The sequence below is a fragment of the Trachemys scripta genome, chromosome 11 (genome assembly GCF_013100865.1).
Source record: "Trachemys scripta elegans isolate TJP31775 chromosome 11, CAS_Tse_1.0, whole genome shotgun sequence".
NCBI lineage: Eukaryota > Metazoa > Chordata > Testudines > Emydidae > Trachemys > Trachemys scripta.
Window position 1 is genome coordinate 67,884,303 of NC_048308.1, and position 15,221 is coordinate 67,899,523.

At 41.2% G+C, this 15,221-nt stretch overlaps 1 protein-coding gene across 9 annotated transcripts in view; it reads left to right on the top strand.

Moving 5' to 3' along the window:
• The window catches only part of COL6A3 (collagen type VI alpha 3 chain), a 108,531-nt gene that overhangs the window by 30,536 nt on the left and 62,774 nt on the right, over positions 1 to 15,221 (top strand). For 4 of the 9 annotated variants that reach the window (XM_034785060.1, XM_034785061.1, XM_034785059.1 and 1 more), the window contains 5 exons: positions 58 to 660; positions 6,521 to 7,123; positions 10,493 to 11,089; positions 12,057 to 12,623; positions 14,373 to 14,996. In XM_034785060.1, the coding sequence (XP_034640951.1) occupies positions 58 to 660; positions 6,521 to 7,123; positions 10,493 to 11,089; positions 12,057 to 12,623; positions 14,373 to 14,996 (2,994 nt within the window). The remainder of the gene's footprint in view (positions 1 to 57; positions 661 to 6,520; positions 7,124 to 10,492; positions 11,090 to 12,056; positions 12,624 to 14,372; positions 14,997 to 15,221) is intronic. The other 5 variants (XM_034785062.1, XM_034785066.1, XM_034785065.1 and 2 more) reach the window with 5 other exon arrangements.

Below are 15,221 nucleotides of genomic sequence, written 5' to 3' on the forward strand. Positions count from 1 at the left end.
GACTGCATGTAATCACTTGTTTTAATGCTTTCATCTTTTGCATTTCTTTTTTTAAAGCGCAAGAATCTGCTGACCTTATTTTCCTTATTGACGGATCAAACAACATCGGAAGTGTCAATTTCCCAGCCATACGTGATTTCCTTGTAAATTTCATTGAAAGACTCTCAGTTGGAACTCAGGAGATACAAATTGGGGTGGTGCAATATAGTGACCAACCCAGAACTGAGTTCTCTTTGAACCGCTACTCCACAAAAGCTGATGTTCTGAATGCAGTGAAGGCACTTAGTTTCCTTGGTGGTGAGGAAGCTAACATTGGTGCAGCACTCGAATATGTGGTGGAGAACCACTTCACACGGGCAGGAGGCAGCAGAATAGAGGAAGGCGTGCCTCAGGTTTTAGTGCTGATAAGTGGTGGAGAGTCTAGTGATGATATCAGAGAGGCAGTGTTAGCGGTGAAGCAAGCTAGTATATTTTCATTTAGTATTGGGGTCCTGAATGCTGACAGTGCGGAGCTTCAGCAGATTGCTACTGATGGAAGCTTCGCATTTACTGCCCTGGATATTCGTAACCTTGCTGATCTTCAGGAACTCTTACTGCCAAACATTGTTGGAGTGGCCCAAAGACTCATTTTGTTAAGTGCCCCAACCTTTGTTACGGAAGGTATGTATGCATTTATAGAATGTTGTATTTCATTGAATGAATGGCCTCTTGCATGTTTAAAACACATCTCTGATATGTTCTCTGAGAGAGAAAGGAGAAGACACTGGGCTACTTTGAGGAAATGCATTAGCCCAGCAGGCGACATGTTGACCTGATACTATCACAGCAGGAGGTTTTAACAAAATAAGCAGGGTATAAAAAACCAGATGTGAACTCCTCTGATTTGTCAGTCTCTGAAGAACGCTTGTGTCATGAAAACTTACAACATATGTTGCTGTAAAGCTTCAATAGAAGGCTTCAGTGTGACATTTGGTCAGGGAAGTTAACAGATGTAAAATTCAGATGAGGACTATACAGTGCTATAGACAATGATATGACTGCAGATTGGGGTTAATTATTCTTAGTCATTAGCTAAGAAGTAACTAGTAGGGATGGCCCCAACGTGCAGCTTTCATATCCAGATCTAGATTTTGAACAACTACTGTGGTGAGAGGATGTTCAGAGCCAATTTGGGTTCAGGAGGGAGCTAGTTGGGTATGTTTTTCCCTCCTGAAAATGTTGATTTTTTTCACCAAAAACAAACAAAAAAGCCCAAAATGTTTTTTTTTCCTTTTCAGTAATTGAAAACTGAAATGTTTCAGCATAGACCTGATTTTTTCTATTCTTCTCTTTTCTTTTCTTTTTTTTTTTTTTTGGTTTTCTGACAAGAAATTGAAAATTTTCAGAGGAAAGCAGAAATTTTCAGCAAACATTTTCATGTAGTCAAAAACAGTTTTCCACTGAAAAAAGTTTTGATGGAAAATGTCAACCAGCCCTAGCTCATGCCCAGCCCTACTATGTCAGATTTCTACATTAAGGGCAAAATTCATCCCTGGGCAAAGGGCAATTTCAAGGCCTACGCACTACTTAAGTCCCTTATTTTGAGGACTTAAGTGGCACAACTTAAGTGGCACATAGATGTTGTACAGACCATCTGTACAGGGATGAAGAATAAGTTTGCATTAGAGTACCATTACACTGAACTTATTTTTTTTTAAAAAAGCAACCCTCAATTATTTTTAGAGGCAATCCCTATCCTATTAACATAATTTATCCTTAAATACTGTAGCTAAGTTGGTTTGCAATTTTACATGAAGGCAGTGAAAACAAAACACTGAAGTGTCACTTCTCAGTTGAATGGCAATGAAGATTTAAAGTAACACCCCAATCGATGTATTACTCAGCAACATTAACGGGGTTATTGAAACATAATTCATGAATATATCCGGTAACATGTCCCTGAAATGAAACATACCTGTGCTGGAGTTAATATTTAACACATGAATTTTATGGAACATGCAGGTAATTAGGATCCCATGGTACTGTCATTTTATAATTGCTTTAATTAAGTTAAATTCAGTAATATATGGTTACCATAACAGACATGAAGTGTCATATTTTCAAAGGCCCCTGTGATGAGTGAGTCTTCCAAAATGTTCACGCATCCATTCAGCCACCACTCCTCCCTGAGTACATGAAGATATTCATTTGTGCACGCCATTACCCAAGTGATAGACATAAGAAATCCTTTCTGGATCTAAAGGCCAGTATGGACTATGGTACATTTTGTATGGTTCACCCACTGCATAGGCATTTGAAAACTTCATCCCAAAATGTTTCAGTCAGTTACATTCTGAACTATATTATATCATTGGAGTTATATGGGTGTAGCCAAGGGCAGAATTTGGCCCAATACCTTATTTTACTACAGGGGCTCCATTCGTCCGTTGGTAAATGGCTGTAATTCTCACTCATGATAGTTGTTTTATCTAACCATCTGGCCTGATTTCAAAATTTAATTGGGGCAGTTTGTTCTTGTTTAGCTAAAAGCGTCCATTCCAAAACCCGCTAAAATCAAACCCAAAGGACCCAGTTAATAGCTCATCTGTGCATGGGGGGACTTGCAGCTGGGGGATCTGAGCTTAGAACTTTTTTCCAGTTCTTCGATATTTATATTGGAAAGGTTTTTTTTAAACATTCTACTCAGAGACTGCTAAGAGTGTACATTTCAGACCTTGCAATACCGCACGGGTTGTAGTTCATTCAGTTTCCACTTGTACATTTTCTATTTACAGCACCGCTCATTAGAAGAAGTATCAGCCTAAAACATTATACAACAACTAGAATATATGTGTGTCTAAATATATGGAGAGAGAGGGAGAGACTGGAATTTTCAAAAGTGCCTATGGGAGTTAGGTCCTGAAATTCAATGGGAGTTGGGCACCTAATTCCCATTTGTGCCTTTGAAATTTTGCCCACAATGTACAGATTGAATGTCATACAGATTAGCTTGAGCTATAAGGAATCATTCCTGCAAGATTCTAAACAGCCCTGTGAAGCACTGAGGCCCAGATCTCATAGGTAGCTAGGCCCCTAACGCCCACAGTTGAGGGAGCCCTTTGGAGGAGTGCTCAGCATTTTTCAGAGTCAGGTCCTAATGGCCTGATGCAAAGCCCATTGAAATCAGGGGGAGTGTTTCCATTGGCTTCAGTGGTCCCTGGATCAGACTTTAAGGGTATGTCTTCACTACCGGCCGGATCGGCGGACAGCGATCGATCCAGCGGGGATCGATTTATCGTGTCTAGTCTAGACGTGATAAATTGATCTCTGAGCGCTCTTCCATCGAATCCTGTACTCCAGTTCGGTGAAGTGAAGTAGATCTAAGTACGTTGACTTCAGCTACATTATTCACGTAGCTGCCATTGCATAACTTAGATCGCCCCCTCCCCCCCCGCAAGGGTAGACCAGGCCTAAGAGTCTAACCTCCCCTAAATTATCTGGAAGAAATGGTTTTGTCTTAATCTTGTCCATTGAAAGTGGCACTGTGGTGAAGTGTTGTTGGAGGTTTTTTTGGGCGGGGGGAGGAGGGGTTGGTTGTAGTTCCTGCATTCCTGTTTTATGAGGAAATGTAGTGTATAATTTGACCATGGCAATAATTTATTAACAAAGACTTATGCCTTATTGGTCACTTTTGTGCCTGCCAAACTCTTTGGATGATTCACACTAACTTCTATATAAAGTTAAAAGAGGACCCGGGGCCTCCATGTTTGGATATCTAGCTGCTCACAAGCCCAGAGGTACTTTTTGGCATCTTTCTGGAGGACACAAATCAGTGTTTTAACAAGCCTTATTATTAAGCTGGCATCCTTCCCACATCCAAACCTCTGGCTTTGTGCCTGGCACCCCTCTCCAGTGGGAAACTGACGAGGAACAAAACTGGCTGCTGGGGGAACAAATATTGGAAGGGTTTGGAAACTATTCAAGGTTCTGGAAAGTGGCTGAGGTTAAACCACTAATGAATGGTATGTGAATAGCTTAACTTTGGCAGCTGATGTTAGTAACATCCTTTTTAAACGGGGAAGCCTAGGCAGTTAGAAATAGATTGTGACTTGGATTATCCACTGGCATAGATAGAGTAAGAACTCCTGCATCTAGGCTGACCAGATACCAAGTGTGAAAAATTGGGACAGGGGTTGGGGGGTAATAGGAGCCTATATAAAAAAAAGCCCCACATATCGGGACTGTCCCTATAAAATCGGGACATCTGGTCACCCTACCTGCACCCCCCCTAACTTTGGGCCCAGGGGCACAGGAATAAAGCTATTTGCCTGCTTGCTCCCATCTGGGAGCAGGTGGGAGGGTTGTGGGCAGAACCTTGGCTTTACCCTTTAATGTAGTACAAATCATGCAGTCCTTAGTTAAGCAAAACTCCCACTGGAGTCTTTGAAATCACAGGGCTTGTGCTTGAGAAAGGATATAAGGCCAAATGCTAGTCTTATTCAAAGTCAGAATAAATGGGCAGGGGCTCGCTGATGGGCTCAAGGACTGCCATTTCCTCCCCCCACACTAATAGCCTAGAAGAGTTACTACTACCACCCATTAGCTGTAGTAGAGGCTATTACTTCTGTACTCCCACTACTCAGCTGTCTTGTACTACAAGTACAACATAGTCCGGAACCATTGGCCAAAGTTCCAGCGCATACTGCCACAGACAGAACCCCGGCAACCTGTATTGTGCGCATGGAGTACTGTATTGAATCCCTATAACAGCCTTCCCACAGCCTGCCTGCCCGTGCATCAACTCCACTGCTTTGTAGGCCTTCTGCTCCGGCACAGAGTCTGATCACAGCAATGGCCCTGATTACAGATTTTGCCCCATAAGAGCATCAAACTCCTAAGAGTATTTTAAGGTGGCACATTGCTTTTCACCGGCCAGCCACATCACAGAGAGTATTGTAAAATGTACTTTTCTTGTACCCTTCTTTCTTAGTTAGCCTAAAACATACAAAACCAGCTAGACAAGGTTTTCAAAAGTGACTCGTGACCCCGTAGAGGAGTCTGGCTTCCAGCCTTTTGTGGAAAATCCAGCCATTATAAGGCATCTTAAGTTGGGCACCTGAAATTAAAGCCCTCAAAATCATTAGTCACTTTTGAACATCTTGGCCACTGTGATTTAAAAAAAAAAAAAAATGGAAAAAATTCCTCCAGTGCTCCTGTATAAATTGCCTTTCACTGTCACCCGGAGAAGCCAAGAATTTGTAAAAAGAAGTGTCAGTTAAGGCTGAATGTGGAAATCGAAAAATACCTTCTCCCCATCCTATAATTGTTGATTTTCTTATTATGGCTTCTAGGGTAATATTGTTGAAAGTTAAATGAAGATTGTGCAATATTTACATGCACAAATGATGCAATTAATATTTATTTATGATAGTGTCTACATATCATCATATTTTATCATAACGCCTATTAACCATGTTAATATTTATTTATCTAGTGCCTACATTTTCTGTGTTAAATATAATGGCGTTTTGATTCCAGTATGGCACAACCAACTTTTTTTCTAATTACCAGCCCTTCAGACTCAACTGGGGATTTGAAAATCCAGTTGTGTTCTTTCTACTTCTTACCTCAACATCCCTAAAAAGATTTGGCAGTTAAACTTTAGTCAAGCCAGAATAGAATCCAGCACCCTTTTCCATAGCTGTGCTGGCTGTGCTGAGCGAAGAACAGTAATAACTTGTTTTATTAGTTAAGGAAACAGACAGGACATGAAGACACACAGGGAACAGGTATGTGGAATAAGTGGGAACTGTTCTTTAGTTAATTGCTTTTGTGAGCATAACTATTTTGAGACACCTGGGACAAGATGATGTAAATTAGCATGCCTCCACTGAAGCCAATAGGAATACACCAGTTTATGTTCTAGCCCAGTGGTTCTCAAACTTGGGCCGCCGCTTGTTCAGGGAAAGCCCCTGGCAGGCCGGGCTGGTTTGTTTACCTGCCGTGTCCGCAGGTTCGGCCGATCACGGATCCCACTGGCCGCGGTTCGCCACTTCAGGCCAATAGGGGCTGCGGGAAGCAGTGTGGGCCGAGGGACGTGCTGGCTGCCCTTCCTGCAGCCCCTAGTTTGAGAACCACTGTTCTAGCTCATTGAAGACCATGAAGATTTTTCATTTGTGTGTGTTTTTTCTATGCTAGAATACATTTTGCAATTTTATTATGATTAGCTTTTGACATTCTCTAACTTTTTCCCATGATTTAGAAAGAGACATTGTTATAATAAATCATATTATAGTGGAATTTAATGCAATCCCACATTAGAAAATGGGAAAATGTTCTGAAAGGAAGCACTTTAAAAGGGAAGGAAGTGAAGTTCATGACACTAAACCAAAGTATCCATAAGAGGCATGTAAAACTACAATAACACTTACTTCAAGCAAACAAGAAGTCACATAGCCCGTTCAATGGTTGATGTTGCATTAATAAGCATTGTTGATTGAGCACTTCCACTGACAATATATCTGTATATTGTTAATTGCAGTTGTTGCAGTGAACAAGAAGGACATAGTCTTCCTGATAGATGGCACAACTGCATTGGGAACTAGCCAGTTTGATGCAATCTGTGATTTCATTGTCAAAATCATCCAAAAGCTGGAAATTGGACCAGACCTTATCCAAGTAGCTGTGGCACAATATGCAAATACTGTAAAACCTGAGTTCTATTTTAGTGACAGTCAGAATAAAAAAGATGTCACCGGTACCGTTAGGAGATTGAAGTCAATGGGTGGTACGACACTCAATACAGGTTCGGCATTGGACTTTGTTAGGCAAAACTTCTTCACCAGTTCTGCAGGGTACAGGAGTAACGAAGGTGTTCTGCCCATGCTGGTGCTCATTACTGGTGGTAAGTCCACAGATGACGTTGCCCAACCAGCAGCAGAGATTAAAAGGAATGGAATTGTGGTTCTCACCATCGGGTCCAGAAATGCAGATCAGTCGGAACTTCAAGCAATTGCCCAGGAAGCAAACTTGGCATTCACTTCAGCTGCCTTCAGTAGAGTAGATATGCAAGGCATTCTCTCTGAAGTGCTGACACCTATAAAAACACTCTCGGGAGAAGTAGTTATTCAAGAAATAACACAAGGTAACCATACACATTTAACAAAGGAGATGTAGCTGACATAGTTCTCAATTCTTATTTTATACCTAGTAGAGATGAATGAATCATCCACAATGGACATTTAGTTCAGTTAAATGTTGCCTCTTTTCCATTTGCAAAATGTTCATGAACAGGTTGTTAAATTCTTTAATGCATTTGTTACTTGAGGTTTTTCATTAATGTATTTGTAAATTTGCCCCTCCCCCCATGCTATTCTGGTTAATTACATAAGTCATGGGGTATTGTTTCTGATCTCCGATGAGATGATTTGTGTTACTAACCAACACAGAGCAAATTTTGAATATTGCAATCAAATATACAATTTGAAATTTGCTTTCAGTGGATATTCAATCGATCGTGCAAGCTTAAAAATTCTATATGAAAGTATTGTACATGTGACGATAAAGCTGGACCATTCATACGTTCAGAGAAAGTGAACCAGACAAGTTTGTGAATATTGATGACTTCTAATTCACTTTCAAATTCAAATTTGAAATTCAAATTTGCAGAAAAATTTCTCATTATCCACCCACCTATAAAACTAACTGAGTATAAAACTAGTCTAGAATTGGTTGTGTCCATTTAGAGTGTGACCCAAAGCCCACTGAAGTCAATGGTTTCTGTCCATTGACTTCTGTGGGCTTTGGATGAGACCCTTACACAGTAACCTAAGTAATGACATCTGAACCAGTTTCCCATGTATTTCAATAGATGACTTATGTGCCTAAAGATTTTGTACTAAGGTTCTCCTAAGGATTTTTCACCAGTAGACAAGTGTGAGGCTGGATTCTTATAATAAGATACAGAGGGTCATGTTCTAAACTCTCATTTCAGTCCCGGTCATGAAAACATTAGACAAATAAGGCCCCCCTTCAGTTCCCATTAAGGTCACTAGAGAGATTCCCATTGACTTAAGTGAAATTGGATCAGGACTGTATCACTTTCTAGTTTCTCCAGGTTACTAAAATGATAATCCACGGTGCAGAGAAACTGTATGGTTTTAAGAATCCTTTCAAAATGCAATGACTACTCCCTATGCAGAGATGACATTTTACAAATCAGTTTGCTTGCACTGGTCCTTAATTAAGATGAATATCATGGAAAAAGAATCTATCATTTAACAAGCTTTTTCAAAATATGTTTCCTGCTAATACAGTTTCGCATGGCTACATGTCAACCCTGACATTTTTATTTCAAAATGCCAAGTAAAAATGTCCGTAGACTTTTTGTTCTTTAAAACTTATAAATGTAGCTTCCCTCTTTGTCTCTCTGTCTCTGTCATAAACATAGCCGTAAAGAAACACTGTATGGAAGTAAATGTTCCCTTGCAACAGCCCATTACAAATATTACTACTGAGTATGACACTGCAATAGATTATCTGAGGATATTCGTTCGCATCAAGGCTTTGAATGGTGACCACAGATGAGAACAGAGAAGAGCAACTTAATCTATATGATTTGGCAGAAATAATTTCATTACAAAGGTTCCAATTTTGCCCTTTTGATTTTTAATGCCCTGTAACTAGGGCCCTATAGAAAGAACCTGAGATAGAGAAATGGATAGACCTCTCTAATGTTCAAGTTTAAAGACATCAAACATTACCCTTGACAAAAGAACCTTCAGAATAGAGGAACGTAGCTACATACATGCCTATATATGTATGTGGAGTTGGCATCCGTGTGATCAATTAGAGAGGCATGCTATAAATTGCATAGGCAAGTGATAAATGTGTTGCAGTCCTATGCAGTTTATCTCAGACATAGGACCATGTTTCCAGCCCATTAGTCTATCTCCCGGGAACTTCCCCTACCATTTCAAACCCCTCAGCAGCTTCAAACACCAGACTTAGTTTTTTAAATCAACCTACAAGAGAAAAGTTGACTCCTGCATCCCCCTAAAAGTGGAATTTCCCCCCAAATCGATCCCAGGTAGAGGCCCAGATTTGTTCTGCAAGCAATGGCAGCTTTTCAGAATGTAGGGATGTTATGATTTAAGTCTGATATCACAGGACCTTTAAGGACTAGAAGCGGGAACTGGAAAAGGGAGATTCCAAGGGTAAAATCCCAACCCTACGGAAATCAATGGGAGCTTTGCCATTAACATCAATAGGGCCAGTATTTTACCCCAAGCTTCCCAGTGGGATTTAGCACTATCTCCTAACCCTATAAAGGGCTGAGATACTATTTTAAAGCTGTGACATTTTGGCTGAGATCCAGCAGTTTGCTGCACAACTCCAGAGCAAAAAGGCCCTAATGCTGATGTAGGGAGAATCCTCTAGTGGGACTGAGCTGGTGTTGTGGGTTTGATGCCACCTTCCTCTGTGTTGCAGGGGACCATGGCTGGGCCAGGTACTATGCAACGTCAATACGAGAGGCCAGAATCTGGACCTAAGCAAGGAGTGCAGGATCAAGCAGTACGTCCCCAAAGAGGGAAGTTCCTGTCCGTCACTGTTGGCAAAATGCAAATCTGCCATTCTGGAGCTAGGGAGGGTGGAGATACACAGGCACCTTACAGAGTCACCCCAATATAGCCAGGAGAAACACCTACTTAAAAACACAACATACAGTGAAAGATATTTAAGGTGGCCACTCAAAATACCATCCAAAACCAGTTACTTAAGACAGGTGCTCTTCTACTGAAAGTTGTACTCCAGGGGCCATATTATGCTCTCTGCTACGCCAGGGCAAATCTGGAGTAACTCTACTAGAGCCCACGGAGTTACCTCAGATTTACACTGAGAGCAGAATCTGGCTCACTAGGCTTTGGGGGCAGTCGCTCGGAATGGGAGATTGTCTCATAAGGATGGTCTCTGGTACTGGTTTCACTATATTTGGCCATGATTCAGATCACAGTGTATTTTACATATTACCAAACTCATATTTTCTATAATAGGAGGCCCAAAGTTTTCATTAAATATAATCTCACTCACCCCAGTGTAATGGAGACTAACTGCAGAGAGTCAGATTCTTCTCTGATGTACATTATTGTTTCTCTATTAAAGTCAATGAAACCAGTTTACACCAGCTGAGGTTCTGACCCAGAGTAGCTACAGAGTATGCAACCGTTCTGATTGTCATTAGTAATAATATACATTTTCTACACAGCAGACAAGGACGAGGCTCCATTTCTAAATACGAGCCATTCAAATACTGTTTGCAGCCCAAGCCAAAACCAAACCATCCAATAACGTCACATAATGTTCTTGCTGTTACTCTCTTGGAAACTCTCTCTTCCCTTCACTTTCTCTCTCCCACAAGGTATACATGTGTGTACGGTGCATACTGTATGCACACATGACAAATACTGGTATGTTTTCTATGATGTCTCACGTTATTTTCTGTGCTCCACTGCAGTTCAAAACAAAAGGGATATCATCTTTCTTTTGGATGGATCACTCAACGTTGGAAATGCCTACTTCCCATTTGTACGCAACTTTGTTGTGAGCCTAGTTAACGGCCTTGATGTTGGAAATGACAATGTACGCGTTGGCCTAGTACAGTTTAGTGATACTCCTACAACTGAATTCTTTTTAAACACATTCCCAAACAAGGCAGATATCATTACTCGCCTGAGGCAGTTGTTCCCTAAAGGGGGATCAGTGCTGAATACTGGCTTGGCACTAGACTTTGTCCTTACGAATCACTTCACTGAAGCTGGTGGGAGCAGAATAGATGATCAAGTTTCAAAGGTCCTGGTCCTGCTTGTAGCAGGGCAGTCTGCTGATGCATTCAAACAAGCGTCCAATGCATTAGCTCGGGCTGGAGTGCTGACGTTTTGTGTTGGAGTTAGAGATGCCGATAAGGCAGAACTTGAGCAGATGGCATTTAATCCAAGACTGGTGTATTTTATGGATGATTTCAGTTCTCTGGGAGCTTTACCACAGGAGTTAATTAGTCCTTTAACAACATATGTTAGAGGAGGTGTGGAAGAAGTTCCACTTACCCCTTCAGGTAATATCTACCTTTCTTCATGTTGACTGTATTAAGTTGGTCTTGTTTCTTTTGATTGTTTATTTTGAATGATGCACAACTTCTTACTTGTCCAAGGCCCTGATCCAGCAAAGCATTAAGCCTGTGTTTCATTTTATGTGGGTAGATCCATTGACCCACTGAAGTCACCACTAACATGCTTAAAGTTCAGCAACTGCTCAAGTGCTTTGCTGAATCAGCACTGAAATGGAGATCAGAATGGGTCTATGACCACCATACCAAATATCCTGCCCAATTGTCCCTGTAGCCTTTGTATCCCGACCACTTGGGATGCATTAGTGCCTACGATAGGTGTTTGTATGGACCAACTCACATGTAGGGAGTGGTTACTGCTCGCCACAAAAAATGAAAAGGAGAGATTAATATAGTGGAGAACAGCATAGATCAACCAAAGAAAAAGCAAACCCCCAACATAAAAGGCTAGAGTTGACCCTCAGTTGCAACCCCACTGAAATCAATGGGCTGGTACGGGTGTAGAGGAGGACAGAATTTATTCCTGATAGTGAGTTAAAAGTTAATGAAAGTCTCTGATATTATCTCCAAAAATATTTGTGTCAGGTTTAAAGTTAACCTGATATATATAAATATTTTCCCCAGAGTTCTTTTATTGTGGCTCCATTCAGAAGGGGCTATTAAAAAGATTAAGATTATTTAGTTTGGAAATGCAAAAATTAAGAGGAATTTAACAAATAGATAACAGATGCTCCACTTTGCTTTGGAAAGTCAATGAAATTAAAAAGTGACCAAAGGGAGATAGGTAAAGTATCCCTTTTCATTTAGTTAGATACTTTCATTTAGATACTCTAGTTAATGAAAATCACTCAATCGTTTTAAATATCAAAATCCAGCTCCTTAAAAGTAAAGTTTCCATGATGACCCATAAAAAGGTTTTAACATCTTGTTTTCTTTTTCTTTCTATTTGTTCTAGCGAGTAAGCGAGACATTTTATTCATGATTGATGGCTCATCCAACCTAGTTGGGCAGTTCCCTCTTGTCCGGGACTTTGTGCACAAAATTATTTCTCAGCTCAATGTAAAGCCGAATGCCATCCGAGTCTCTGTGGCTCAGTACAGCGACAACGTCCAGGTGGAGTTCACCTTTGACCAAATCCCATCTAAGCAGGAAACACTCCAGAAAGTGAAACGAATGAAGATAAAAACGGGGAGACAACTGAACGTGGGGGCTGCACTGGATTATGCAGTGAAGAATCTGTTTGTGAAGAGAGCTGGAAGCAGGATTGAAGAAGGCGTTCCTCAGTTCTTGGTTCTGCTTTCTGCTGGGAGATCTAGTGATAACGTGGAACAACCAGCAGAGACCCTGAAAGGAATTGGTGTTGTCGTTTTTATTATCGCAGCCAAGAATGCCGATATCACACAACTAGAAAGGATAGTTTATGCTCCAGAGTTCATTCTAAAAGTTGATTCCCTTCCTAGAATTGGAGACATACAACCACAGATAGTGAACTTATTGCAAACCATAGAAATGAAACAACCAGGTATGGAAAGCCACCATTTCTTTTGTTTTTATAGCATTGAAACATGTATCAAATTTGTTTCAGAGGACTAAAAAAAATGTTGCAAAATGATCGTTGTAAATTAGAACTACACACGAAACAATGGATCCTGGGCCTGATCCAAAGCTCACTGAAACTGGTGGAAAGTCTCCCACTGATTTCAGTACATTTTGGTTCAGGCCCAATATGGTTGAGATTTAAAATAATGATGTAGCAAGTGGTAGTCTACGTTGGTTTTCCTTCATTCAAGCTCTAATCCAATAAAGCACTTCAGTGCATGCTTTCCTTTAGGACAAGCAGTCTCATTGAAGTTTATGATTTATATTATAAAGTATAATCTGCAGGCCACAACAGAGACTGCAGCCCCATTGTGCTAAGCACTGGGCAAAGATGGTGTCATAGACAGTCTCTTCTCTGAAGAGCTTACAGTAGGAGTAGCTTTAAGTGCTTGGCTGGATTAAGAGCAAATTAGGGCAAGGTCATCTCTATTTCTCTTCCAAAACTGATTTTGTTCTTCTTGAAAGTGGTGTGGGGAAAGAGGAACATGGCATCATCGACAATCCAGTGCATAAATCTATTGCTTGCCATCCTAGATTCATTCCTCTAAATTTCTTCTTGAATGAAACATGAACAGCTTTTATATTTTGCACCCAGATACCAACCGGTAAATTAAATGCTATTGAATCAGTTGCAATTATAACCGGCGGAAATTAAAATGGCAGAACTAGAATGAAGGATAACAAAAGGGGAACAATTCAATTATCAAAATTCTAAACAGCATGGTACCATAGAGACATCATCTGTGAACACATATGCCTTTTTTTGTGAAACATCCCTGCTTTGCCAGCAAAGACGATGGGTATTATGGCCTCCTACCAGCAGATGGAGACAGGGAAAATGCAACATACTTAACATGAAGCCTCCATAAAGGTTCTAGCCAAATGAACCTTATCCGGTTTTTGACAGGCAGTGACTGTTTACTGGTTGGCCTGAACCAGGGTGTTGAAGTTTGGTGTGAGTTTGTTCGGTAGTAGAACTGATCAAATTTTTTTTAGCTTTTAGAAATGTTCAACTACTTTTGTCACAAAAATGATTGAACATTTTTCATTTTTATTTCAGTTCACTTCTTTATTTTGCTGGCTTGAGCCCGTTGAAATATTGTCACAAAAATATTTTCACCATTGTCCAATCAGCTGTGGAATTTGTGTGTGTGTGTGTGTGTGTGTGTGTGTGTGTGGTGTGCGCGCAGCATTACTTATTTCTAGGTTAGCATGCTCCCCGGGGAACTTTTTTTTTCCTATGTCTCTCCTCCATCTTGCACCCCTCTCTAGGGCACTCTATGTGGAGTAGTCAACTGGTGCTAATGTGTTCCACTCCCTAGAGACCCTTGATCGCTTTGGGAGAAAATGCCCCCTGATTACATACTCCATTTGTCTTCCCTTGCTGAAGGCTGATGCCTCCACTAAAGAGTATAGAGCCCCCTCCAGACTAAGTAGGTATCACCCAGCACATGATGTCACATGGTTTTCATTGGATTTCCATCCATCTGTCCACTAGTCAAGAGCATTTGACTGCCTGGGAAAAGGTAAACTATAAAGAAACAGGATCAGTATCTGTGATACATGACCTAAGATCCCAAGCGTTTCCTCTCTCTGCAAATCATTTTATACAGAGCATGTCTACTTTACACCGAGAATCTGACTTATCTTCCCCTTCCCTCATTGTCTCCAGAAACAGTTGACGAAAGTGAGAAGAAGGATGTGGTGTTTGTGATTGATGGCTCAGATGGTGCCAGAAGTGGTTTCCCTGCACTGAGGGCCTTTGTGCAAAGAATGGTCGAGAGCCTGGATGTCAGTCCTGACAGGGTCCGTGTTGCCGTGGTGCAATACAGCAACACCATACAACCCGAGTTCCTTCTGAATGCCTACACTGATAAAGCAGATGTGATCAGTGCCATCCGGGGCCTGTCCATTATGGGAGGGGCTCCTCTTAATACAGGTACAGCCCTGGACTATGTCCTAAAGAATGTGTTCACCAGCCCAACTGGCAGCAGGATAGCTGAAGGTGTCCCTCAGCTATTGATTCTCCTGACATCTGGTAAATCAAGAGATGATGTGAGAAGGCCCTCGGTGGCCCTGAAGACTGGTGGCATGGTGCCATTAGGCATTGGAATTGGAAATGCCGATATCACTGAGCTGCAGACCATCTCGTATGTTCCAGACTTTGCTGTTGCAATCCCTGACTTCAATCAACTGTATACTGTACAGCAGGTCATCTCAGAGAGAGTCACTCAGCTCACCAGGGAACAAATTGAAGGGCTAATCCCGGATTTTGAATTGACATCACCCAGTCCAGGTGAGAAGGTGTTTTTTGGCTGTTGTGTCTGCAGAGCAATGCTCATACGAGTAAGATTCAGAGACAAAAAACTGATGTTTAAATAACATTATGGTTGTGACGCAAAGAGGGAAAGGCAAGGCATTCACAATTAAGGCTCCAAAACCAACCTCATCTCCCTGCGAATTTATCCTCTATTTGCTCGCTTGTACCCGGGTTTGCAAGGATCTGTGTAATTCCTGCCAG